The 27954-nt window shown below is 42.3% G+C and overlaps 1 protein-coding gene across 35 annotated transcripts in view; it reads right to left on the minus strand.

Moving 5' to 3' along the window:
• Window positions 1-27954, minus strand: part of RBFOX2 (RNA binding fox-1 homolog 2) — a 293081-nt gene that overhangs the window by 132038 nt on the left and 133089 nt on the right. For 8 of the 35 annotated variants that reach the window (XM_042247198.1, XM_060414165.1, XM_060414155.1 and 5 more), the window contains exon 1: window positions 27878-27939. The exons of 23 other annotated variants lie outside the window; for them this stretch is intronic. In XM_042247198.1, the coding sequence (XP_042103132.1) occupies window positions 27878-27892 (15 nt within the window). In that variant the 5' untranslated portion in view covers window positions 27893-27939. Of the gene's footprint in view, window positions 27940-27954 lie in introns of those variants that run through there. 4 more of the 35 variants (XM_060414163.1, XM_060414143.1, XM_060414161.1 and 1 more) reach the window with 1 other exon arrangement.

Here is a 27954-nt window from a genome sequence, read left to right on the forward strand (position 1 = left end):
GTGTGAAAGGACAGGCCAAACCTCACTTTTCCTAGTCATACAAGGAATGCCATCCAACTCAAAGAAGAAAAAGGCAATCAGGATCCAATATATCAAAGAAACATACGCGTCAAGGGAGTCCTCTGTAAACTGAACCGGGGTTCAGTGCTGGGTTCAGGCCCCAAGAAAAACTAGGGCATCATCACGAACCAGAATAAAAAGACCAGGCGAGGAGATAAGCCACTCTAACAAGGGTCATGTTTAAACCCTGGGACATAGGTAAGGAAGCATCAGATTATTTAAAGACTGTGCTGAGCAGTGGGAAAGTGGCTCTGTGATATACGGCCAGGATGAACTCTAACTCAGAGATTTGAACTTGCATGCCTTCTGTGGCCATGGCTGGGCAGGGCAAGTGCAGGTGGAGACCAATAATTCTAAGCAAGATGGTATGCCAGAGTTCAAGTCGATTCAACCTTTACCACTGAGTATCTGATACACATTCAATCCTGAGCTAAGTGCTGGGACACAGAGAATTCACCCCCGACTTGAAAGAGTTCACAGGGAAAACTAGAACAAACAGCTTGAAATTGTGGAGAATTTGTTTCAGAATGATTTGTTTCTTCAGATTCTGCCCATCAGACTAAGAATTTATATTACACCTAGGGTACGACCTCTCCCCATTGACAATCTAGCTCTTATAACAGTCCAGGTAACACTGTTTCTGGCAAACTTTCTCCATCAGTCATGGGAATGTCAGCGCCAACACAGTCTTGCACCCATGTTACCCACGTTTTTTATAACCTGTGAAGCTGACTTCAGAGATCATTGCTGATCCTCACAAACGACGACTGTGGAACAACTATATTATTTTGTCACAAATCAAAAGGGAGAGACTGGAAGGGCTAGCACAGGTCATTCCTTGCCCTGAAAGTGAAAAGTCCGTTGCTGTCATCATTAAGTCATACTGCTCTCCCACAATGAATCTGAGTAAAAGCATACATGAAAAACAACACCTCTAGCCTCCATCAGGCTAAATTCTAAGAAAAATAGGAAAACAACCTAAAAATGTTCAGAGTTGATCTGATTTAAAGATTTGCAGTATATTTTAACAGAAATAAATATGAGACATTCCATCTACCTGTTAAATTTTTGCACCAATAAATATAGTAAACTTAAAAGTTCTTAGAAAATATGTCTAATTTAGGGAAGAGTGGATGGAGAGAGAAGGCAGAGAAAAAAAGGGTAAAAACAGAGAGAACACCTGAGGCAAAATCCTAAGTGTACCAGGGAAAGAGGAAAATAAGAGCAAATGAAAATGGAATTAGTATTGATGGAGGTTGAGTGAATCATGGCTACTGACAGGTTCGACCCTTTGTTTTACAGATAAGCTGTGGCCTAGTGAGGCTGAGTCACTGCTTTGAGTTTACATAGTGACAGACTTATTTTCTTGGGTTCCAAAATTACGGCAGATGGTGACTGCAGCTATGAAATTAAAAGACGCTTGCTCCTTGGAAGAAAAGTTATGACAAATCTAGACAGCATATTAAAAAGCAGAGACATTACTTTGGCCAACAAAGGTCTGTCTAGTCAAAGCTACGGTTTTTCCAATAGTCATGTATAGATGTGAGAGTTGGACTATAAAGAAAGCTGAGTGCCAAAGAACTGATGCTTTTGAACTGTGGTGTTGGAGAAGACTCTTGAGAGTCCCTTGGACTACAAGGAAATTCAACCAGTCCATCCTAAAGGAAATCAGTCCTGAATATTCATTGGAAGGACTGATGCTGAAGCTGAAACTCTAATACTTTGGCCACCTGATGTGAAGAACTGACTCACTGGAAAAGACCCTGATGCTGGAAAAGACTGAAGGTGGGAGGAGAAGGGGACGACAGAGGATGAGAGGGCTGAACGGCATCACTGACTCGATGGACAGGAGTTTGAGCAGGCTCCAGGAGCTGGTGATGGACCAGAAAGCCTGGCATGCTACAGTCCATGGGATCACAAAGAGTCAGACACGACTGAGTGACTAAACTGAACTGAACTGAGCTGGATGGTGGCAGGACTAGAAAGGAGGTCAGTGCATAGTAACTACTCAAATTTGGGATGAATTAAGAAAATAAGTGAATGGTCTGAATGTTGGTGGGTCCCTCCCTGGCAAAATTCACGTGATGAAGTCCTAATCCCCAGTGCAGCTTTGTTAGAAGACAGCACCTCAGGGTCCCCAAACTGATAGTCCTTACAGTGGTGAGTTGACCTCCACGAGCACCCAAATTCCTGCTCTTGCTCCCCAACAAGGCATGCACAAAAATGAGGTCAAGTAAGCACACAGGGAGATGGTGGTAGCCTATGAGCCGAGAGGCCTACCTGGTAGGCACCTTGATCTGGGACTTCCCAGCCTCCAGAACAGCGAGAGAGAAACTTCTGCTGTTTAAGTCACGGGTCTCTGGTTCTCTGTTACAGGCGACCCAGTGAACTAAGACAACAGAACTGAAGTCCTTTGGCAAGGTATTCGAAAGGAAAGCTTAACTCATTTGTTAAATCTAAAATATAAACACATCTTACCCTCCTCCCTCTCACCTTTTCTTTCAGTTGAAGAATGAGAATGGGCCACTAATTAGCTTTAAGCAAAAATTCAGGTAACATTCTGAGAGGCAAACTATAAGACACCTACACATAGGAGAAATTAAATAAAATCAGTCAAATAATGGGTGGTCAAAATATGATTCTGTGCTTAGGAAAGTAACATATCCTTCACCCAGTCTCCAAACTATGCAAATAGCACATGCTCAAGGTAGGTCTGTGCATGTGTCTGTTCTGCAGCCAGCACCATGAAGAGGCAGACTGCCATTTTAAGAACCTGGCCAAGCCCCAAGCACCCTTTCAACCTGCCTACTCTCCGAGCTCCTTCTTATGCCATGGGAGTCTATGACTTGACACTTATATTTTTACATATTACTTGCAAAACAAAATAGAATTTTTCATTACCAAATTTTTAAGCAATTTGCTTAATATATTTCTGTTTGGTGAAATAGTAAAAATAATAAGCTTTACTGCCTAGCTTGAACATATATTTATTTATTTGATTAATAAATTAGCCTACTTCTTGGTGAAAAGAGAATCTTAAGGGTTCAAAGGAAAATAAAAATGAGTGGAGGGAGGGAGGAGGTTTAAGAGGGAGGGGACATGTGTATGCCTGTGACTGATTCATGCTGATGCGTGGTAGAACCATCACAATATTGTAAAGTAATTATCCTCCAATTAAAAATTAAAAATAATAATAAAAATGAAAACACAACAAAAAAGCTCCTGGAAAATGCAAATTACCAATATATAGAAGTAGAAATTCAGCAGTTTTCATTATGCTTTATAGCACAGTGGTCACCGTCAATTAGCATGGATGAATGGGCTATGTAACAGAGAAACAGTAAGAAGAAGCCACAGTTCATACATACAGACAGGACACTTTCAACTAACATTTTAATCATCTTTAATTTGTTTATGAAATGTGCCCAGAAAATGATTAGACCAAGAAAAGGGAGCAAAAAGAGTACTGTTTTTCTTGTAACATCAATTAGGTAAAACCACAGCATACCTTACAGATAGATGAAAGGCCCACAGAGTTTCAAAATAAAACCTCTTTAAATAGATGCCTAGATGGGTCCATCTTGTCTGCTCTGAAAAGAATTTTATAGCCAATATACAATCTAAAATTTATAAAGTAGGTCATAGTCTAAAAATTCATCTTTACTTCAGAATGTTCAGAATTGATCATATTTCCCCATTAAAAGAAACACACACACACGTACATATTTATAAATGGTGGCTGGGTTTCCAGACCAGACCATGAGAGCCCAGTAATGTAATCAGGGAGGGGTTGGAGGGGTGGAATGGGAGGAACACAGGAGTCCATGGAACCAGTAATGGACATGAACTACCGTACATCTGAAATAAGCAGGAGGACAAGATAGCTAAAACAGCAGCAAATTACAAGTAATGCCAATGTAATTAAATAAGAAATGATGTGTTTTTTTCCAAATCATCTTGCATATTGGTTAGAAGTAGAAGACAAATTTAATCCACTAAGAAAGTGGAGGCTTCTATGGAGACTTAGAGGAAGGAGCAGGAGTACTTTCAAGCCTTTTATCGATGGGTGCAATTTTTTGGGGGGAGGATGCAACTTTTAAAAATACAACTTCATTTCCAATCTACATTTCCATTTTCCTTGATACAAATGCATTTCTAATCAATCAGTCTTAAGGAAGGTAATCTGTTTACTTTGTAAATGGGATAAAAAGATGGAGACAAGGAAAAGGAAACACAGGAAGATTTAGAACAGAACGGGGAAGGGGAAGTAAGCGCTTAATTAAATACTTGCTGAAATGAGAGGAGGGAGAAACCTAAGAGTGTGCTGGTAGTGGGAATAACTAAAGTTTGAATAGTAAAAGAAAAAGAGCTAAAAAGGAGAAAGAAAGACCCAACATACCCGTACTATTTTCAAAGGAGGAAGAATACAGATGTTAAGTAAACCCTGAATCAGAGTTCTCCGTACTGCCATCAGAAATGTCACTGACTCAGAACAGTCTGGATGGGTCTAACCAGGTAGCAATCATGGTAACTAACATAAACTGAATATTTATCATATGCCAAGGACTAGAGCTTTTACAGGCTCAAAACAACCTTCTGAGATACATACTATTTTTGATGTTCTAATTTTATAGATCAAGAGACACAGTAATATACCCGATGTCATTAAGACAGAATGCCACACAGCCAGGTTTGAAAACTTGTCAATTTGGTTCCAAAGCCCGCACCATGAAGCACTACTGCCTCTACAGTATAACCATCAGAGAGGGACAAATGGCCGTAGTATATGAGAGAACAGGAAAAATACAAAGAGAGTTCTGCACTAAAAATTTCTATGAATGAATGAATGAATGAAAGTCGCTCAGTCGTGTCCGACTGTTTGCAACCCCATGGACTGAAGCCTACCAGGGTCTTCCGTCCATGGGATTTTCCAGGCAACAGTACTGGAGTGGGTTGCCATTTCCTTCTCCAAGGGATCTTCCCGACCCAGGGATCGAACCGGAGTCTCCCACATTGTAGCCAGATGCTTTACCATCTGAGCCATCAGGGAAGTCTTAGTTACTATAAATATTCCCTTGTCAATGAGAAAGTGAGAAGTAGAAAGGGCTTCCCAGGTGGTGCGAGTGGCACAGAGTCCACCTGCCAATGCAGGAGACGTGGGTTCAGTCTCTGGGTCGGGAAGATCCCCTGGAGGAGGGCATGGAGACCCACTCCAGTATTCTTGCCTAGAGAATTCCACGGACAGAGGAGCTGGTGGGATACAGTCCGCAGGATTTCAGAGAGTGAGCACACACTCTTTCAATGACTGAGCACACACACACACACCCAGGAGGTAGAAAACCTCTGGAATTTACCACCCATGTGACAAATATTTATTGAGCATCATTACTATTCTAGACACTGAGGAAACAGCAATAAACAAACCCGACAAAAACCTCTATAGGTGAGGAAAGCAGTAAAAGAGATGTTTTTATAATATACTAGAAGCTGGTGAGGGCTGTGGAGAATTCACAATAAAATGACTGAAAAAGTGCTAAATGCAAAGGTAACGTGAGCAAAGATGTGGAGGAACTGAAGCCGTACACATGAGGGTATCTGAAAGGAGCACAATCAGCAGAGGAAAGAAGTACGATTACAGAGTGCCTGGCAAGCCTGAGGAGCAGCGAGAAGGCCAGGGTGGCTGCAGAAGTGTGAGGAATGGGAAGAACGGAAGGAGACAGACGTCAAAGTGGTCCCCCAGGAGCCAGTTCAACAGAGCCTTGCAGGGACTCTGCCTTTTCTTCTGAGTGAAACCCGTCAGTGGATTTTTGAGCATGATCAGATTTATATTTTCAAAGGTTTAAGTCAGATGGTGTGCTCAGAATAAATTATTTGGAGTCAATGGTGGAAGTGGGGGAGAACAGGTAGGAGACTTCTGCAATAAAACAGGCGGGAGAGGATGGGGTACTGAGCTGGGAGAGCCACTGCAGAGCTCCTAAAAGGAGATGAGATTTAGGTGATTTTTGAAAGGCACAGCCTAAAGGATTTGCTGATTAATAAGACTGGAGTGAGGGAGAAAGAGGAGTCCAAGACAGCTTCAAGTGTTTTTCTGGCCCAAGGAACAGAAAGACGTCATCTGGGATGGGAAGACTGTAGGTGTTCCCACAGGTGTGAGACTCAGCGAAGGCAAGTGGAGACCAGGAGTCCAGCTTGGCCAAGTTAAGTCTGAGGTAACGATGAGGTATAGGAATGTCAAGTAGGGAGGTGGATGCAAACTTCCTGGGATGGGTCTTCTTTTAGAACGTGACAAAATTTACTAACACCTGAAACAGTTAATAAGCGGCCACATGCTGAAGGTAGATACATGTATAAAGGTAGCTGGAAGAAAACAGACAGTATAGAAATGAAAAAAAGGTTCTGCGTTGATCATTCTAAATACTGCTTTCATAAAAATAAAAATGTTTTGCAGTTATGAAGCAAAGAAGATCATCTTGTCAACACAATTATGTAGTGTCAAAAGATTTCAAAAAAATCTTTAAATATTGCATTTAGACTATGTAAGTATGGGAAGAAGAACCAGAAGCAATAATTAACTAGAACCTATTAGAGGCTATGTTTGGAATCTGGAATCAGAACTTATAAGATGGGTATGTTCCACGTTAATGAATGACTATTCAAAAGCAATTAGATTATATTCAAAGGAAGCTGCCTTTTTAATATATGCTTTCAAAACTAAGGAAAATTGGGAATAAAAATTGGGACAGTGCATGTCGGTGAAACATCATAGATTTGGAAGATACAGATCTACACAGATAGAGCTCTACAAAAGGACCAGGAGCAGAACAAAGGGTCAAAACAGTACAAACACTGACACAGAACCTAGAACTCATGGCATAAATATAACTTGTGACAATTTTAGAACAAGTTTGGGATTGGCTTGAGTACTACTCAGCAAAAAATTTGCTTCAGTTAGTGCTGTGAGGAAGAAAAGGGCTAAATTTCAATGTATTTTCACAGATGGAAAAGGAAGAGAAATCAAGAGTACATTATTTAGATTTCAAAGAGAGCAATGATTCTTTCTGTGCTTAAAAAAACTAACATTCTTCTCAGCTCAGTGTATTAACTATTAATAGATTAAAAACCGGTTTTTAAAATATATCCAGAGATCTTGTACTATTAAAAAGGCTAAAGAAGGGGTAGACACAATGATGAGTTAGAATCTGCACTTGCAAAAGAACGGCTGGAAGACAGCTTATGTCTGTTTCCTTCAATATGATATTAGTACAATAAATGCTTTCGTTTTACAGGAGAAGCTGCAATTACAAGACTGTAAATTAGTAAGACAATTCCTCATACAGCTAGGAAATGAACTTGCAGGAATAAATACAGAACTAGGAGGAGAACATCGACCCTCTCAACCATAAGCACATGTCTTGGATAACAGGAAGAAAGGGAGAGGATACAAAAAGAACAAAAAAACATGAAGCACTGCAAAAAAGATTTTGTAAAAAACCATGAATAGTATTCAAATGTGACTTGTAGTCATTACAGGAGAGATATGTAATTAGTTGCATGAATGAATTTTTTCTTATCTCTAATAAAGCTGTTTTTCACTCTCATTTCTTAATTTCTTAAGGCAGATTCTTTACCATCTGAGCCCCTAGGGAAGCCCTCATAAAGAATTAAACAAGATAAAACATCAGAGCTCCCACTGGACCCAGATGATAAATGGTTTTGGCTATCTGTCCTGGTTAACTGAAAAGCAGGAGGGGCTAGAGGAGCTATCCCACGTTGAAGGTCAGGAAGGGTGGTGGTGAGGAGATACCCTTCGTCCAAGGTAAGGAGCAGCGGCTGCGCTTTGCTGGAGCAGCCGTGAAGAGATATCCCACACCCAAGGTAAGAGAAACCCAAGTAAGATTGTAGGTGTTGCAAGAGGGCATCAGAGGGCAGACACACTGAAACCACAATCACAGAAAACTAGTCAATCTAATCACACTAGGACCAGCCTTGTCTAACTCAATGAAACTAAGCCATGCCTGCAGGGCAACCTAAGACAGGCAGGTCACGGTGGAGAGGTCTGACAGAATGTGGTCCACTGGAGAAGGGAATGGCAACTTCAGTATTCTTGCCTTGAGAACCCCATGAGCAGTATGAAAAGGCAAAATGATAGGATACTGAAAGAGGAACTCCCCAGGTCAGTAGGTGCCCAACATGCTACTGGAGATCAGTGGAGAAATAACTCCAGAAAGAATGAAGGGATGGAGCCAAAGTAAAAACAATACCCAGCTATGGATGTGACTGGCGATAGAAGCAAGGTCCGATGCTATACAGAGCAATACTGCATGGGAACCTGGAATGTCAGGTCCATGAATCAAGGCAAACTGGAAGTGGCCAAACAAGAGATGGCAAGAGTGAATGTCGACATTCTAGGAATGAGCGAACTAAAATGGACTGGAAAGGGTGAATTTAACTCAGATGACCATTATATCTACTACTGCGGGCAGGAATACCTCAGAAGAAATGGAGTAGCCATCATGGTCAACAAAACAGTCCGAAATGCAGTACTTGGATGCAGTCTCAAAAGCGACAGAATGAACTCTGTTCGTTTCAAAGGCAAACCATTCAATATCATGGTAATCCAAGTCTATGCCCCAACCAGGAATGCTGAAGAAGCTGAAGTTGAACGGTTCTGTGAAGACCTACAAGACCTTTTAGAACTAACACCCCAAAAAGATGTCCTTTGCATTATAGGGGACTGGAATGCAAAAGTAGGAAGTCAAGAAACATCTGGAGTAACAGGCAAATTTGGCCTTGGAATGCGGAATGAAGCAGGGCAAAGACTAATAGAGTTTTGCCAAGAAAATGCACTGGTCATAGCAAACACCCTCTTCCAACAACACAAGAGAAGACTCTACACATGGACATCACCAGATGGTCAACACCGAAATCATATTGATTTTATTCTTTGCAGCCAAAGATGGAGAAGCTCTATACAGTCAACAAAAACAAGACCAGGAGCTGACTGTGGCTCAGATCATGAACTCCTTATTACCAAATTCAGACTTAAATTGAAGAAAGTGGGAAAACTGCTAGACCATTCAGGTATGATCTAAATTAAATCCCTTATGATTATACAGTGGAAGTGAGAAATAGATTTAAGGGCCTAGATCTGATAGATAGAATGCCTGATGAACTATGGAATGAGGTTCGTGACATTGTACAGGAGACAGGGATCAAGACCATCCCCATGGAAAAGAAATGCAAAAAAGCAAAATGGCTGTCTGGGGAGGCCTTACAAATAGCTGTGAAAAGAAGAGATGCGAAAAGCAAAGGAGAAAAGGAAAGATATAAGCATCTGAATGCAGAGTTCCAAAGGACAGCAAGGAGAGATAAGAAAGCCTTCTTCAGCAATCAGTGCAAAGAAACAGAGGAAAACAACAGAATGGGAAAGACTAGAGATCTCTTCAAGAAAACTAGAGATACCAAGGGAACATTTCATGCAAAGATGGGCTCAATAAAGGACAGATATGGTATGGACCTAACAGAAGCAGAAGATATTAAGAAGAGGTGGCAAGAATACACAGAAGAACTGTACAAAAAAGATCTTCACGACCCAGATAATCAGGATGGTGTGATCACTCATCTAGAGCCAGACAGCTTGGAAAGTGAAGTTAAGTGGACCTTAGAAAGCATCACTACGAACAAAGCTAGTGGAGGTGATGGAATTCCAGTGGAGCTATTTCAAATCCTAAAAGATGATGCTGTGAAAGTGCTCCACTCAATACGCCAGCACATTTGGAAAACTAAGCAGTGGCCACAGGACTGGAAAAGGTCACTTTTTATTCCAATCCCAAAGAAAGACAATGCCAAAGAATGCTCAAACTACCGCACAATTGCACTCATCTCACATGCTAGTAAAGTAATGCTCAAAATTCTCCAAGCCAGGCTTCAGCAATATGTGAACCGTGAACTTCCTGATGTTCAAGCTGGTTTTAGAAAAGGCAGAGGAACCAGAGATCAAATTGCCAACTTCCACTGGATCATCGAAAAAATAAGAGAGTTCCAGAGAAACATCTATTTCTGCTTTATTGACTATGCCAAAGCCTTTGACTGTGTGGATCACAATAAACTGTGGAAAATTCTGAAAGAGATGGGAATACCAGACCACCTAACCTGCCTCTTGAGAAATCTGTATGCAGGTCAGGAAGCAACAGTTAGAACTGGACATGGAACAACAGACTGGTTCCAAATAGGAAAAGGAGTATGTCAAGGCTGTATATTGTCACCCTGCTTATTTAACTTATATGCAGAGTACATCATGAGAAACGCTAGGATGGAAGAAGCACAAGCTGGAATCAAGATCGCCAGGAGAAATATCAATAACCTCAGATATGCAGATGACACCACCCTTATGGCAGAGGGTGAAGAGGAACTAAAAAGCCTCTTGATGAAAGTGAAAGAGGAGAGTGAAAAAGTTGGCTTAAAGCTCAACATTCAGAAAACGGAGATCATGGCATCTGGTCCTATCATTTCATGGGAAATAGATGGGGAAACAGTGGAAACAGTGTCAGACTTCATTTTTTGGGGCTCCCAAATCACTGCAGATGGTGACTGCAGCCGTGAAATTAAAAGACACTTACTCCTCGGAAGAAAAGTTATGACCAACCTAGATAGCATATTCAAAAGCAGAGGTGCCGACTAAGGTCCGTCTAGTCAAGGCTATGGTTTTTCCTGTGGTCATGTATGGATGTGAGAGTTGGACTGTGAAGAAGGCTGAGCGCTGAAGAATTCATGCTTTTGAACTGTGGTATTGGAGAAGACTCTTGAGAGTCCCTTGGACTGCAAGGAGATCCAACCAGTCCATTGTGAAGGAGATCAGCCCTGGGATTTCTTTGGAAGGACTGATGCTAAAGCTGAAACTCCAGTACTTTGGCCACCTCATGAGAAGAGTTGACTCGTTGGAAAAGACTCTGATGCTGGGAGGGACTGGGGGCAGGAGGAGAAGGGGACAACAGAGGATGAGATGGCTGGATGGCATCACTGACTCGATGGATGTAAGCCTGAGTGAACTCCGGGAGCTGGTGATGGACAGGGAGGCCTGGCGTGCTGCGATTCATGGGGTCTCAGAGTCAGACACGACTGAGTGACTGAAGTGAACTGAAATCTGAGACTAGGAGCAGCAGCAGATGAAATCACTAAATAAAAGAATCAAGAAAAGTGGCCCAAGACTTGGCCCAGAGTTTGACAACTTTAAAACAGAAGGAATCACCCAAAAGTTAAAAAAAAAAACCAAGAGAGTATAATGTCCTGGAAGTCAAGTACCCAGGAAAGTGTCACAGAGAAGGAAGTTACTGACCATGTTCTGCTCTGCAGGTGGTCCGGTAAGCAGAAGACTGAGGCCTGACCACTGGACTGAGCAGCAGGGAAGCTGCTGGTAAAACTGGCAAGAGCCACTTCAGCAGGACAGTGGCAATAAAAACCTAACTGAGGCGGCTTAGAGGGAATGAGGGAAAAATTGGTATGTACAAACAGAGACAACTCTAAGGGAAAATAAATTTATCAGTAGCTGACAAAAGTGAGGCTAAGGGCATTAAAGCGGCTGAAAGAACACCTTAGTTGTAATGTTAATAGAGCTCACCCAGAAAAGAGAAAACCTGATGATCCCAGAGAGAGGGGGAGAATTGCTGGGTCCAGGTCTTCAACAGGCCAGCAGAGATGGGACCCACTACAAAACTGAGGGGTTGGCCTGATAAGGAAGGCAACTGTTTCATGTATAGTAATAGAAGAGAGGACAAGTTCACTGACGCTGATGGGACAAAGTGGGTCAAGTGTGGGGATGGGAAAGCTGATTGCTTCAGCTTTCTTACATATACTCTGGCAACTAGAAGATCTATAAACTAAAAGGAGTGATTCAGCAACGGATACAGCATTCTGGGGAGACTGGCCTAAGTGGCACGGTATCAGAGCACCCTTCTCATCTGCCCTCTAGGCTTCTGGAACTCTGAAATCTCTTGTAATCTCTAAATGGCGTAACTTCTCCACAGGGGAGAACAAAGGAATCACTGGTCCACAGTGATGCTGAAATCTCACTGGGCAAATGCTGAGAGTTCCTTGATCAGGTCTCAGGCTAGGGTAGGAATTCTCTGTGGTTCTTGACTTTGAATCATCCTTCCCTTTTCATGAAAGGTAGCAGGTGTTAGCAGCTGAGTAATTTTCTCAGTCTGCTTCCTGCCAGAACAATTTTTGGGGTTCAACAGCTTCTTTTGTTCCTTCTCCTTTCAGCTGTAGCTGCAGTGGGCCTCCTATGACTCTTGCTGAGATTACTGCAATAGACAAAAGCTACACCCACAAACACCTTCAAGATAAGCCCTTTTTCTACTCTCTCCTGCTAAAATGGCTAGAAGTCCTAGTGCTTGACTGAGAGGTCTTCTGTGTGACTCTTAAGGCACTACCTCTGGTTTTTCTCAGGTCTTAACAAAAGATTTTACAGCCACACCCTCAGCTTCATCTTTAGACTACCATTCTCCTGACTCAGTGGAAAAGACTCTGATGCTGGGAGGGATTGGGGGTAGGAGAAGGGGACGAAAGAGGATGAGATGGCTAGATGGCATCACCGACTCGATGGACGTGAGTTAGAGTGAACTCTGGGAGTTGGTGATGGACAGGGAGGCCTGGCGTGCTGCGATTCATGGGGCTGCAGAGTTAGACACTACTGAGTGACTGAACTCCTGAAAGTGCCCTTGAATTGACCTTTCCTAGAAATTTATGTCTTAATTTTACCATCATTTGCTCTGCATAAAGTCCGAAAATTTTCAAAACAATCACGTCCTGGCTCCTTTTTTAACAGTCCTTTCCTCAATTTATTTCTCTCTTCTTACCCTCTACTATAAGTAGCAAGAAGAAAGAAATGGGCACCTTCAATGTTTTGCTTGAAAATTTACTTAGGGACATCTCCCAGCTCCTCAGGCATGTTTCCACTTTCCACACAACTACAAACAAGAGTGCTGCTAAACTTTCTGCCACTGCATAACAAGGATTCCCCTTCCTCCAGTTTCCTTTCCTTTGAGCCTTCATGGCAATCTCCTCAAGGTCCCCAACTTTAGCAACAACATAGGTACTCTGATCTTTCACCAAAACTCCCCTCAAAGGCCACTGCCCCATTCCAAAGTCACTCCCCCATTTTACATTTCCTGTGCAGAAACACCCACTTTGGGTACCAAAATCTACAGCTGTCCATTTCTCTTTAACAAATCATTCTCAAACAACAGCTTAAAACACTACCTTTTATCTTGCAGTTTACATGGATCAGGAAGCCAGGTGAGTTGGAGCTGGGTGCCTCTGGTTTGGGGTCTCTCCTTTGGTCTCTCTGTCACCGAATCTTAGCAGCGACATCCTATCACATTTGCCACATTCTATTAGTCCAAAGTGAGTCACTCAGTTCAGCCTACACTCAAAGGCAAGAGACTGCATAAGGGAATGAATACCAAGAGGCAGGAATCATGGGGACTATCTTAGAGGCTGTGTATCAGAGATGAGATGGAAAGCATGTAGCAGGCTGATTAACAGTATTGACTCTGAAACAAAACTATGGGGTTTGACTTTTGCTTCCGTATCACAATGTGAAAAAAGGATCATAAAGTAAGACAAGAGTTGAAAAAGGACCTGACTTCATAAACACGTTGCACTTGGGAATTTCTGTTCCCCTCTCTCTTCCAATCCTAACTGTCTTAAACCACCTTGAGGATTTCCCTGGTATTAGATGTAATCTGCAAGCAGCCGGTGCCAGAGAAACATGCAAAAACATGATTTTGACTTTCAGTGAGTCCAAGAAACTTATTTTTAATAAATTTAATAAAAAACAAGACAAAAGGGTAAAAAGAAAGATCCAGAATTAATGAAACAGAGCAGAGGGAAATCTACACAAAACCGCACAAGGGTGGAGGTTTGTCCCTCCCCCCCAGCCCCCTGCCCTAATTGTGGCACCTGCTTTTAAATTGTAATGCCAGTCTTAATCAATAAATACCATACCACCTTTTCTCTAATTGGCAAATAAAAGTACAAAATAAACAGAAGAAATAAATCATTAAGAATGATTTAGATGCTTTTATTTAGATGTCAGTTTATATGAGGAATACAGCATTCAGCAGTTAACACTGGGGAGTGACACCATTCCCATTTTACAGATGAGACGCAAGAGCATGAAGGTCTTGTGGCGCGTTCTAGTGACACAGCAGCAGTGACCGCTGAGCACGAGCAGAACTGCTGCCAGCATGTGATGTGACAGGCAATAAAGCCACAATTGACTGGTTTTGATTTGCATGGATATGATGATCTGGCTGAGATGGCCAGTGATCCAGTGTTCATTTCACAGTCAGGAAAAATAACTGACACTTATTTTAAGTAATGAAAGTCAGGTTTTGATCACTTAACCTCTAAATTAATGGTCTGAATCCAAATAAGCAAATAAAACACCATATGAGCTAACATGCAAATAAGATAGCATAGACCCTACAGATATGAATTAAGTTGGACACTGTACTACACAGTTCATTTTACTAAGAATATCTAATTAACCTTTCAATTAATGTATGTGGAGTGTCTATTCTATGCAGGTCTTATATTACAGATATTGTATGTCATCTCATTCAATATCATTAATAATAAAGGATGCTGAAAAAGCATTTGGGAAGAGGAGCCACAAGCTTACCTTCAGAGAAGGAATAAGAATGCAGTGCTTAAAACCAGCTCAGGAGTTTTATTAAAAACAGCACATACTTCCAGAACCAAAACGAGGAAAGGGAGCACTACAACTCCTAAAATGTAATTTCTTCATTGCAAAAAGAAGTGAAAGAAAATGCGTCTTGGGAGTTACAGGCTTCGCTTCCCTCCCCTCCCCATTCCCAAGCCAGTATGTGTGTTTTACCATTGATTTTCTACCCCTTCAAGTATACAATTTAAATCTTTAAAAATGAATGTTTGCTTAAATGGTTTCAACGTTTTATCCCCTAATTTATACATTTTACAACAAAATTCCATATTATGGTTCAAAAAATGATAAAGGATACTTGCTTGAGATTAAATGCCACATTTACGACAAACAGCACTGAAACATACATACTAAGATAGGCAACTTTCTTATATAACTGGAAGCACTTCTCTCTCAGCATTCGAGCATCCGGCCATCATCTCTATCTAAACATGTTATTCTCACTTTCAAACCCTGATCCTAAGGCCTTTTACTTCATACCTGTACAACCCTATAGTTGCTACCCAACAAGTGCCCAATAGTAACTATCTTCCTGCTTCTAGTCCCTCTCCAAACTATTCTATCCACAGAATTTTAACAGCAAAGCACTCCTTTGAGAAGGTTAAATATTGCTGTAATGAAAAATTTCAGAATTTCTTATTTTCTATAGCACAGTGATCTACTATTCAAGATCTGCCAGGTTATCCATCAAGGCATTTCTTCCATTCCTGTCTCTCCAGCAATACTGGACCCTTCACTATTCCCCAAACTTTCTTTCCTCCTTTCTTTTCACTACACGATGTCCAGCCAGTGCCTACTCTACACAGGCGCAGAGGACACACCAGTGCCTTCATGGAGTTTACATTCTGGCTGGAGGAGAAAAGCAATAAACAAACACAGCGAGTCAGATGGTGGTAGGTGCCTGGGAGAAAAACAAAGACCAGGAAAGGGAATGGGAGATGTTGGACACGGGAGTAGGGAATTACTATTTATCTAGGATGCTCCTGATAAGGTAACCACTGAGTAGAGATTTCATATAAATAAGAAGTCAAGCAGATACCTGCAGAAAGAGCAAGCCAACGGGCAAAACCTAAGGCCTGGAGGCAATGGTGTTGTTTGAAATATTCAAAGAATAGGCAGGGGTACAGAAAAACAGGAGGTCAAAGACAGCCACGGGAACAAGTCATACAGGGCTTTACAGACCAGTGCAGGGCACTTGACTTTTATGCTGAGTGAGATATGAAGCCTCTGCAGAGTTTCGCCAGAGGAGCAATATAATGTGACCTATGAAAGGATCACTCTGGCTGCTGTGTTGAGAACAGACTTAGAGAAGGGGTTGAAGAAGAAGAGGAGAAGCAGGGAGGCTAGTTAGATAATTGTTCCAACAATACTTCTTGCCTGGAAAATTCCATGGACAGAGAATCCTGGCAGACCACAGTCTGCGGGGTCGCCAGAAGCTGGGCATGACTGGACAACTGAGCACACACACACACAGGCAGCATGAGAGCACTGGGGCTCATGAGCAGCTGGAAGGCTGTCTGGTCATTCTTGACACCATAGGGCTGCTCATGCCAGTTCTCCATCTCTTGTATTTATTTAGTTCTCCCAGAATCTAGCTTAAATCACATCTTCAAGAAACCTTCCCCAGTCAATTCCATCTTCAGTGATTAACTTTTCAAGCTCCTGCTGACAACTGCCCAAACCACCTACCAGAGGGCATGTCATCTTTGCTACAACATATGGTTGTTTATCAATTAATTTGTCTGTCCCTATTTTGTCCCATTATCCTTGAGAAAGAAAATACTGTATAACTCTCAGTATCCTCATCTTGCTGCATAAAACAGATATTCAATAAATGTTCACTAATAAACTGCATCACCTATTTTGAGGGATAAATTACTATCCCTCAAAAGAAATGATCACAGACCCACTATGTCCTTTAACTGCCAAAGTCAAAGAGAGGCCTGACACAGCTCTGCTATCACCAGGCCACATAACATCCAGAGCTTCAGTCTTCAAGAGTGGCTGACTTACCCACAATGAGATTCTCTGGACCAGTGGTTCTCAGAGAGTGGCCTCTGGCCCAGCAGCAGCAGCAGCAGCATCACCTGGGAATTTATTAGAAATGTAAACTCCCGGGTCCGCTCAGATCTCAGGAATCTAAAACTCTGCAAGTGGGCCCAGCTATCTGTGCATTCTGATGCACCATAAAAGTTTGAGAATTACTGCTCTGGCTTGAAGGTTTAAGTAATTACCCTGTTTTTCCACAAGATTTCTGGAACGATCCTGGCTAACATCTTCACTCACCTCGACCATCCTCAGAAGCCCCAGCCTTCCAGATGGCTCACCCTGTGCGATCCTGCACAGCCACTTCTCTGATCCCCGCTCCTGCGCTCCCTGCCCTCCCAAGCCCTCGTGGTCATGAGTGAGTAAACTCTTCTCTGTGATGTTCCTGTCACCCTTCTGCTCCAAAGGAAGCCTGACTGCTCGTGAGAACACTGCTGCTTCTTCAGCACAAGCTTTCCTTTGGCAAACATCCTCCATCCTCCGCATTGCCATCTAGTGCTGAACCTCACAGGTATCTTCCCAGCTTCTTCCCAAGACTATTTCCACTCTCTGTCCAAACTGCAGACCCTCTGAAACAGGTATCACCCACCTATCTCAAGTCTTAGCACGGGGCTCCCTCTCTTCATCTCCTTTAATACTTTATAATTCTTGATGACCTCAAAATTCACAAAGATTATTCATTAACTACTCTGGCCTCTGAGCTGTTGCTGTTACTGTTCTAATGTGTATTTTTTTCACAACTTCACTGAAGCCTCTGACCTCACACCATATCCCAGCACTGTCAACAGAGTAACTGCGTCAACATCTCACGTGTTTCAAGCCTTCTCCTCGCACACCACACCTGTGAGCTTTCCCACGCCAGCATTTCACCAGCCTCCTTTGGATCTCTAGTCTACCAGTTGATCCTACCACTTTTTCACCACTCCTACTCTTCTCCTCCTCATGTTCTTAATTCCCTCTCAAGCCAGTTTAGATTCTAGAGTCCAACACTATACATAATCTTTTTCAAAAAGTCTTAACTCCCTTGCCCCCTTTTCCCTTAATCTAACTTACCTAGTAAAATCTCAATTCCTGGTTGCTGCTGCTGCTAAGTCACTTCAGTCGTGTCCGACTCTGTGTGACCCCATAGACGGCAGCCCACCAGGCTCCCCCGCCCCTGGGATTCTCCAGGCAAGAACACTGGAGTGGGTTGCCATTTCCTTCTCCAATGCATGAAAGTGAAAAGTGAAAGTGAAGTCGCTCAGTCGTGTCCAACCCTCAGTGACCCCATGGACTGCAGCCCACCAGGCTCCTCCATCCATGAGATTTTCCAGGCAAGAGTACTGGAGTGGGGTGCCATTGCAATTCCTGGTTAAGTCCAACTATTTACTTAATCCTCTCTTGTATCTAAAAGATTGCCACCACTCACTCAAGTTTATGACCACAGATTTTAAGCACCCTGCACCTCTCCAGTAAGTTTAACTTCCCAGTTTTGGGGGGATGACTACCACTTCACACCCTGTCCTCTCTCCTCAAACCAGCAACACTTCTCCACTCCCTGCCCTAACACTTTCAGCTATGTTCATCTTACATGTTAGAAACAAAGCAGACACGCACAGAAAGCTCTCTCTTCTGCCTGAAGCTGATGCCACCAGCCAGCCTACTTGGCTCTAAACCCATATACTCATTCCTTCTTCATATTAAGAAGAAAAAAAAACCTGCCTCTGGCCAATCCCTCTTCTCTATGTGGGTTATAACAGACTTTGTTCCTGCAAGCAGCCTCTTTCTTTTCAGCACTCTCACTTCTTCTCCTACTTGATCTTTCCTACTGACATAAGACATGCCTTCACATCACCTATCTTTTCAAAACGGTCCTTGAATACACATGAACAAGCTGCCCCAATTCTTTGTTCCACCCTACAACTATACATGAGAAACGCTGGGCTGGAGGAAGCACAAGCTGGAATCAAGCTTGCCAGGAGAAATATCAATAACCTCAGATATGCAAATGACACCACCCTTAGGGCAGAAAGTGAAGAACTAAAAAGCCTCTTGATGAAAGTGAAAGAGGAGAGTGAAAAAGCTGGCTTAAAGCTCAACATTCAGAAAACGAAGATCATGGCATCTGGTCCCATCACTTCATGGCAAATAGATGGGGAAACAGTGGCTGACTTTATTTTTCTGGGCTCCAAAATCACTGTAGATGGTGACTGCTGCCATGAAATTAAAAGATGTTTACTCTTTGGAAGGAAAGTTTCAACCAACCAAGACAGCATATTAAAAAGCAGAGACATCACTTTGTCAACAAAGGTCTGTCTAGTCAAGGCTATGGTTTTTCCAGTGGTCACATATGGATGTGAGAGATGGACTATAGAGAAAGCTGAGCACTGAAGAATTGATGGTTTTCAACTGTGGTGTTGGAGAAGACTCTTGAGAGTCCCTTGGACTTCAAGGAGATCCAACCAGTTCATCCTGAAGGAGATCGGTCCTGGGTGTTCATTGGAAGGACTGATGCTAAAGCTGAAACTCCAATACTTTGACCACCTGATGTGAAGAGCTGACTCATTTGAAAAAACCCTGATGCTGGGAAAGATTGAGGGCAGGAGGAGAAGGGGATGACAGAGGATGAGATGGTTGGATGGCATCACTGACTCAGTGGACATGGGTTTGGGTCGACTCTGGGAGCTGGTGATGGACAGGGAGGCCTGGCGTGCTGTGGTTCATGCGGTTGCAGTCGGGCATGACTGAGCGACTGAAGTGACTGACTGACTGACTGACAACTATACAATATTTCACTGTCTCAACATCTTCACCTAGGGACTTCCCTGGTGGTCCAGTGGTCAAGAATTCACCTGCCAATGCAGGGGACAAGCATTTGATCCCTGGTCTGGGACGATTCCACATGTTTTGAGGCAGCTAAACCCATGTGCCACGGTTACAGAACCCAGGTGCTGCAACTAGTAAAGGCCACATACCCTAGAGCCTGGGCTCGGCAACCAGAGAAGCCGCTGCAGTGAGAAGCCCCGTACTGCATTGAAGACCGAGCACAGCCAAAGTAAATAAACGAACAAGCAGAGAATGAAACATCTTCACCTACCAATTAACAATTCCAGCTGGCTTTTCAATCCCCATCATTCCAGTTCAAACAGCTCTTACCAAGCTCACCAATGACTACCATCCAATGAACCAGGCCTACCAAGACCCATTATTTCCTCCTGAGTAATCCAAACCTAGCAAGCCCTCCCCAGAGTCTGTGGTGTCACATACTTGCCTTGTTTCCCCACCACCTTACCCAATTTCCAGTATTCTCTGACCTCTAGTGACATCCTCAGGGCTTCAGCCCCTTATTCTCCAGTTACATTTTCTCCCAAGGCTTTAAATACGTGCTGATAAATTTTGACCTTATGCTTTCAACTCACATCTCTCTTCTGAGCTCCAGACTCATATCAAATTGCCACTGAATTTCTCCACTTGGATATCTACTACACATTTCAGACTAAACAAGACCAAACCATAAATATTGTTTTGTTTTTGTTCTTTCTTCTATGTACTCTCTGTTGTTACAAGGAAAAGCCCCTTCCATCCTAATTCCTTCAATCCCAAAGTTGAATAAACCAGATTCCTCTTTCATCTAACCCACACACAAACCATCTTTAATCTTACCAAATTGCCCTCCCAAGTCTAAGCCATCACCTCTTGCTTCTTGATCTCCCTTATCACTTTTCCTAAAGAAAATCAACTCTCCTGCTGAAAATCTCCCAATACCTTCCCACTTTAACTAAGAACAAAATTCTAATCTCCACCATGGGGAATGGTCCGGCCCTCACCTACCTCTCCAGTCTTATCTTCCTCCATGCATTTTGTTCTCTACACTCCAACCACATCCCCCCTTTCTGTCCTTTAAAAGCCCCAAACTCACTCCATCTGAGAACTCTGGATTTGCTATTCCTTCTGCTTATAAAGCTTTCCTCCCAAAGTGACGCAGGTTGGCGTCTCTTGTCACTCAGGCCTTTCTCACTCTAGATAAAGCTTTCAGGGTCGCATTGCCTTTTCCCTGTAGCACGCATTAATTCCAGAATTTATCTTGTTTGCTTACATGTTTACAACGTTCTTTTTCCAGTTTAAAAACACAGACTCCCTGGGAAAGAACTTTGTCTCGTTCATGCTCTTTCCTCACCTCTTAGAAAGTGATCAACATACCAGCAGTCATCAATAAATGTGTCAACTGCTTGAGTCTCATTAATATAATCCTTTAATTAGTTCCTTACAGTTTCCTGGGCTTTCAAAATATACATCAAACCAATTTCATTCAAAGTGTTAATATAAATTCTGTAACAATAATAGAAGCCTCTTGTTATCTTTCTATATACAAATCTGATCACACTTGATCCTGCCTAAAATCCATCAAGAGCTTCTATTAGAATAAACAAACATCTTAAACTGTTCAGATAATCCAGCTTCCAAATTTTTTTTGGTAATTTTAGCTTTTAGAAAGAACTTCATTGAAATTTGTATGCAAACAAGCCAAAAATCCAAACTGCCGATCTTCTCATTAAGTCTGTCTATATATATATATTCAATGAACCCATACTTTTAGTTATAAATAAAATTTTATGTTACTTTTCCCTTGACATACAGTACATATCCTAGCCTCTAAAATTTTAATTTTTCATCCATCACTATCCCACTCATCTCACACATATAATTATATATGGTTCCCAAACGTATTTCTGAGATCCCCAAACTATTTTACCAATCTATCTCTTTTGGAGAAAGCAACGACCCTTTCCACTCCTCACTTACTCTGCTTGTCTATCTCCTCCTCTGTAAAGTCTCTTCTGAACTCCTAGACACTGTAGGCTCTTCTGTCCTTTATCTGCTTTGTCTCTTGTTAAATAGAAGAATTCTCCCTACCCCTAAAGTTAATTTCATCTTCTTAAAGCACAAGCACAATCCTTTCTCCTCTCATATACTCCACTTTTCCCTCTCAAATGAATCTGTTCAGTCAGCTTTTAAACATGACCAGGTCTCTTTCATTTAAAATAGAACATAAAACTTTTCCCTACCCCACATACTCTTCAAGCTCCCTCTATATTCCTTTAAGTTAGTCAAGGTTTTCCAACAATTGTCTACACTAGTTCTTTCTCCATTTCCTTCTCCCATCCCTCCAATCCCCCACCATGAACTCCTGAACTGACTCCATTCCCAGGCTTCTGCCCTCATTAGTCCATCAAAAGAACTCCTGCAGAGGTCATCAATGACCTCCATGTTGCTAAGCCCATGGACATACTCCAGTTCTCTCTTCCTGCCACTGTTTTATCTTAGTTTCCTAGTGTCCTGGTTTTCCTCCTGAAGAACAAGCTCTCTGGAACCTGGCTCCTGGGCTCCTCTGCAGGCTCATCTTCTCCACCAGGCATCAGCTTCTCTTCTTGCTCTACTCCGTAGGCCACTGTCATCTTAAGGCACTGAGTTTCAACACCATCAAACATTCCCACATCTTCAATTACTACTGCGTGAAGATTCCTCCCAAATTTATACTATTTTTCCTTGTATTTCCAGACCTGGATAGCCAACTATGTAAGCAGTATTTCCCCCTGAACATCTCAAAGTTACCTAAAAGTACTAAATCCAGAAATCAAACTCATGAGACCCTGCATCTCCAAACATACTTGGCCCTCTTCCACATCATGACACCAGCCTGCTGACTGTACCTGGGGCATCTCTTTCAGGCAGTCCGCTTTCTCTAGCACGTGCTAGCACTACCACTCTCTGCTCCTTGAACTATGACTCAGCCATCACCTAACCTCTCTCTACACTCCTATCACTCTCTAATCTGTGTAGGTATCATTTTAAAAAACAAATCTAATTATAAACTCCACTTCAACCTATTCCCAACCCTATTTAAAATCTTTTAATGACTTTTCACTGCCAAGCATCTATTCACAGCATCTGGCCTCCAATGTTAACTGAGCTGAACTATGTCTACATTTTGTGATAACTCAATTTACTAAGTTTAGTTTTCTCAATGTGTAAACCAATCAGAGTGGCAAAATAGAGATTAAAAAGTGAGCATTTAAAAATTAGCCTGACTACAACCTGAATTGCTGCTGCTATTATTATCATTATCTTGTATATGCTTAGTACAAAATAGCTTCCAAAAATAGATTATTTCAGTAATCTTTTAGGTATTAGTTGTCCCATTTTAAAGATCAGAAGGCCAATGTTGGAACCGTTACACACTGACAAATGGTGCCGCTGTTTCTCTGTTGTATGACAGGACTTTCACTTACTGACTAGTCTGTTTCTAAAACGGCTACATGTGCTTTTCTAAGATTACTCAATTACCGTTCTCAAGATCTATCACATCCTTCTCAAGCCTGGAAAATCAAGATACAAACAGTTAATAACTTGTCTCAAGTAGTTAATGGAAATGGAAACAGAATTCAGGCTACCTTATTTTCATTTCCCTACTCCAGCCTCTATCAGGCTGGTAAACTGGACGCTACTGAACAAATAGTGTCAGACTTCTTTTGAAACAGTGACAGACTTTCTTTTCTTGGGCTCCAAAATCACCGCAGATGGTGACTGCAGCCATGAAATTAAAAGACGCTTGCTCCTTGGAAGAAAAGCTATGACCAACCTAGACAACATATTAAAAAGCATTACTTTGTCGAAAAGGTCCGTCTAGTCAAAGCTATGGTTTTTCCAGTAGTCAAGTATGGATGTGTGAGTAGGACTATAAAGAAAGCTGAGTGCCGAAGAATTGATGCTTTTGAACTGTGGTGTTGAAGAAGACTCTTAAGAGTCCCATGGACTGCAAGGAAATCAAACCAGTCCATTCTGAAGATCAGCCCTGAATAGTCACTGGAAGGACGGATGCTGAAACTGAAACTCCAATACTTTGGCCACCTGATGCAAAGAACTGACTCAGTGGAAAAGACCCTGATGCTGGGAAAGATTGACAGCAGGAGGAGAAGGGGACGCCAGAGGATGAGATGGTTGGATGGCATCACCAACTTGATGCACGTGAGTTTGAGCAAGCTCTGGGAGTTGGTGATGGACAGGGAAGCCTGGTGTGCTACAGTCCATGGGGTTGCAAAGAGTTGGATACGATTGAGTGACTGAACTGAACTGACTGAACAAATAAAAGAAGATGGTACTTACGGTGTAGGAAGCTCTGAGGCCAGACAGACCAGAGTTCAAGTCTTACCTCTGCCAATTCTAAACTGTGTGACTTTTGCAAGTTACTGAAATTTCCACTTCCTCCTTTGTAAAATGAAGATAACAGCTAATTCTCGCATGAGTGGAGGACTAAGTGAGGTATATGCCTACTATATGTTATTACTAAAAAAAAAAGAAAGGTTTAAACAAGAAAAAATTTAGCTTCTCAAAAACAAAAACAAAAAAATGTTAGCTTCTCCCTTCCAAAAAAATAAGATTCATAGAGTTAAAAAAGAAAAATCAGGAAATTTGAGTTTCCAGCCTTGCCACTTACTAACTGTCATGTACTCTTTCTTGGTCTCTTTCCTCTTCTGTACAACAGAGATATTGATTCTGGGCCCTGAGTACTGCTGTGATGATGAAATAAGATGACATATAAACATACTTTCTTAATTGAACAGCACCATGCAAAAATTATTATTATCTGTGTACACACACTGACTACCGACCACTGTGTTATAAATTCTTTAAGGCCATGAGACTCTTTAATCATCTTCGTACTTGTAACAGCTAGTGACATAGTCCTCTGTCCCCCTAAAAGCATAAAAATTATATGCTGGCTGAACCGATTTATTGAGAAGACAGGAGTGAAGTACGACAAAGCAATAGTTCAAAATGAAATCCAGAAGTTCATCCATATAGAATGTGAGTCAGGGAGTGTGAGACCAGTCTAGCTAAGATCATCTCAGACAGACAGACTATATCCTGACTTCTGGGAATTTAAGTAAGTGGTCTATAATTTTGTTTCCTGGGCTTAAATTGTAAAATTATTAAACAAGTAAGCTCCCTCAGCACAGGAATCATGTGTCTCCTCCCTCCCTCTCCCCTGCTTCCGCCTCCTACTCTCTCTGCTGCCCTCCCTGTTTTGGACACTGAAGAGGAGATGAGGAGAATAAATGACACAGTAAGTGCCCAGTGGTACTGCACCCTTTCAAAAACAAGTTTGCAAAAAGTAAAAGGGACGTTCTCCATCCGGAGGCAACTTTGAGGAGAGTTTTCTAGTTGCAAGTACTTAAAAAACTGATTAATGGGAGACATTAACATAAAACTAATTTGTGTTTATCAAAGTTCTCCCTGCATGCATTCAAAGGCATCCTTTACATGCTAGAGAAAATGCTCTGGAGTAATGAGCGGTCTGCTGAATGTTCAAAGCAAAAAACCTGGCTCACGCTGGCTATTTACTGAGCATCTACTCTGTGCCATACATCATGTGAAGCACGTTTCACGGCTTATCTCAAATCTTTACAGTAATCCTGTATGATGGGCATTATTTTCCCTATGAGACAAATGAAGAAACTGAGGTTCAGAGATGTTAAGCACTTGTTCATGGCCATACAACCGGGAGTAAGAGGTGGAATTTAGACCTAGTAAAGTCTTTAAAAGCTATATTCTTTGTGCCATATCATGCTGCCCCCACTGACAGCAGAGTCCCTATAAAGAAGGGTGACAGGAAGGTGGGGAGGAGATCTGACAAAAACACATGTATAGAGCAGAAGACAGAGTTCTATCTCAGAATTTTAGATGCAAAGGAGCAAATTAATGAGCAATGTCCATCTGCACAACCCAAAATGCTAGGATGAGCTTTCCCCATTACTCTTCAGCTCTACCTGTCTAAGAATGTCCACACCACGCAGAGGTACTGACAACCAAACACAGTTTGGCAATTTTTCTAGAATGTTTAGAATGGTGCCTTTAAGCCATTGCTGGTACCAAACCAGGCAGGTGATGAGGGTGACATGTTTCATATCTCTCTCATGCCTTCCAGACACTAAACTTTCTTGCACAACAGAGTGTCTTCTTGGAACATCTATAAAATATCTAATTCTTTAGAATTAGAAGGGATATCTTATAGATGTGGAAACTGAGGTCAGAAGACTTCAATGACTGTCCAGTATCCCGTAGCTGAATGCTGGCCTGGACAAAATTCTGATCCCCCTTCCTCGTCCAGTAAGTTTTCTCTGCAGCAGCCCCTCAGGGCCTCCCACTAATCGCTTGACCACCTGGGGTTCCTTTTCTAAGGAAACAACTTGGATGTCACGCAGCTATGGCTCCTCCTGGACATTTTCCTGGAATCTGACAAGTGTGTGAGGCACTGGGCAAGAAGATGTGATCATGAAGAGAGTTGACACACTTTGCCCTCTACACAGTGCTATCCCATCTTTCAGGTGTCATGGCACACACAGAAAATGGTAGTATTTTTATGGCACAAAGTAGCAAACTAGAGTGCACACAGACCAAGTGATCAGGGGGATCCTGAGTCCCTCCTGGCTGCTCCTGGGATAGAAGGGAACAGTTATCTTGGTGTACATGTATCTCAGCCTCGCATGTGGTACTCTGGATGAAAAGTCCTGTTCTGGGGCTAAATAAAGGGTATTGAGACAAATTTACAAATAAGTGTAATATAAGCACAGAGGTCACTGTCTGCTTTCCTCAAACATGAACTGAGTGGAAATGAGACTAATTCAACTTGCTTCCTTTCATAATTTCTCTTCCAAACAAATCGAAAGATAGAATAACCAATCCTCTGGCCTACAGATAGCCATCAGTCCCACTAACAAGTCTGCAAAGACCCTGGACACGGACTTCTTGTTCACAGAGATAAGAACTACTTCAAGGACATAAGTGTGTCAGAAAAGTTTTTTGACTTCCTCGAAATACCACAAAAATAAATCAACAGAGAGGAGGAAATTAGATTTTAAGGTCATATTCAAGTATGAAGGAGAAAGCGAGAAAAACAGTCCTTACGCACACGCGAGTGCCCACACGCACACACCCCTTTCTGATCCAGCTCCACCACCATAACCCTGATTAAAATTCTGCCATCTGATAGTTTCAATTTAGTCTGCCTGAGCCAAGTAGGTTTCTGCAACTCCAGGCATCTAGGCTGAAGGGCAAAGGGCAAAGGGAAACTCAAAAGCTGGCCAGTAGCCAAGGGCATCACATCCCTTAGCAACACACAACAACTGTCTCCTCAAGAGAAGACACCGCCATCTTTGCAAGGGATTATGGATGTTCTTGCTTTCCCAACTAATAGCAGGACTCTCCCCCCCTGTATTATTTTCCCGGTCATTCTCCTAAAAGTTATCACATTTCATAATTTAAAAGTCTCTCTAATCCCAGTGTGGTTTCCTCCATCCCAAAGTTCAACACAGGAGTTAACAAATTAAAATAATGTGTGGTACTAAGTTCCTGACAAACAGAAACTGTTTTGTAACATTTGGTTATGAATTAGTATTCAAGCCACCACAGACTTGGTTCCTAACTATGGGCAAGTCACTCTTTTTGACTTAATTACTTCCCTTATAAAATTTTCATAACAACAGTGACCTACTTCACATTTCTATTGTGAAGGACAATAAGAATTATTAGACAAAAACTTTCAAAGGCTTATTCCTAATTAAGAATCATGCCACCTACTGGCTCTCAGTATCTGAAGAGATGCTTTGGCTATCAAGGTCAGTGTCCCCCAAAGAGAACACAGGCAGGCCGCGGCCCGCCAGGAAACCTGCAGCTCCTGGGGTGACCGCTCACTTTCCTGCCCCATGTGCCTGCTCCAAACCTCCCAAGCCCTGGGGATGGCGCTGCACTGGGAGCTCAGCCCTAGCGCCTAAGTCAAACAAGGTAAACAACATTCAAAGAAAAAAAAGTGCAGGCCCATGTCACAATCCCTGCGAGGTTTTAAAACCTTCACACCTGTGAGGAGAAGGGGCTGCGGCAGCCCGCGCACTCCGTGGGGAAGGCCATTCGTGCGGGAGCAGAATCTCACAGCTTTCCACTCCTTATATGTGCAAGTGCAAGCCCTCACCCGCAGCACTCTGTACTCACCCAGAGGTACATCATGTCAGACCCGGCTGCTCAAACTCAGCGGCCAGTTGATCCTGGACTGCAGAGAGGCCCTTCAG

This window comes from Ovis aries, chromosome 3 (assembly GCF_016772045.2).
Source record: "Ovis aries strain OAR_USU_Benz2616 breed Rambouillet chromosome 3, ARS-UI_Ramb_v3.0, whole genome shotgun sequence".
Classification (NCBI taxonomy): Eukaryota; Metazoa; Chordata; class Mammalia; order Artiodactyla; family Bovidae; genus Ovis; species Ovis aries.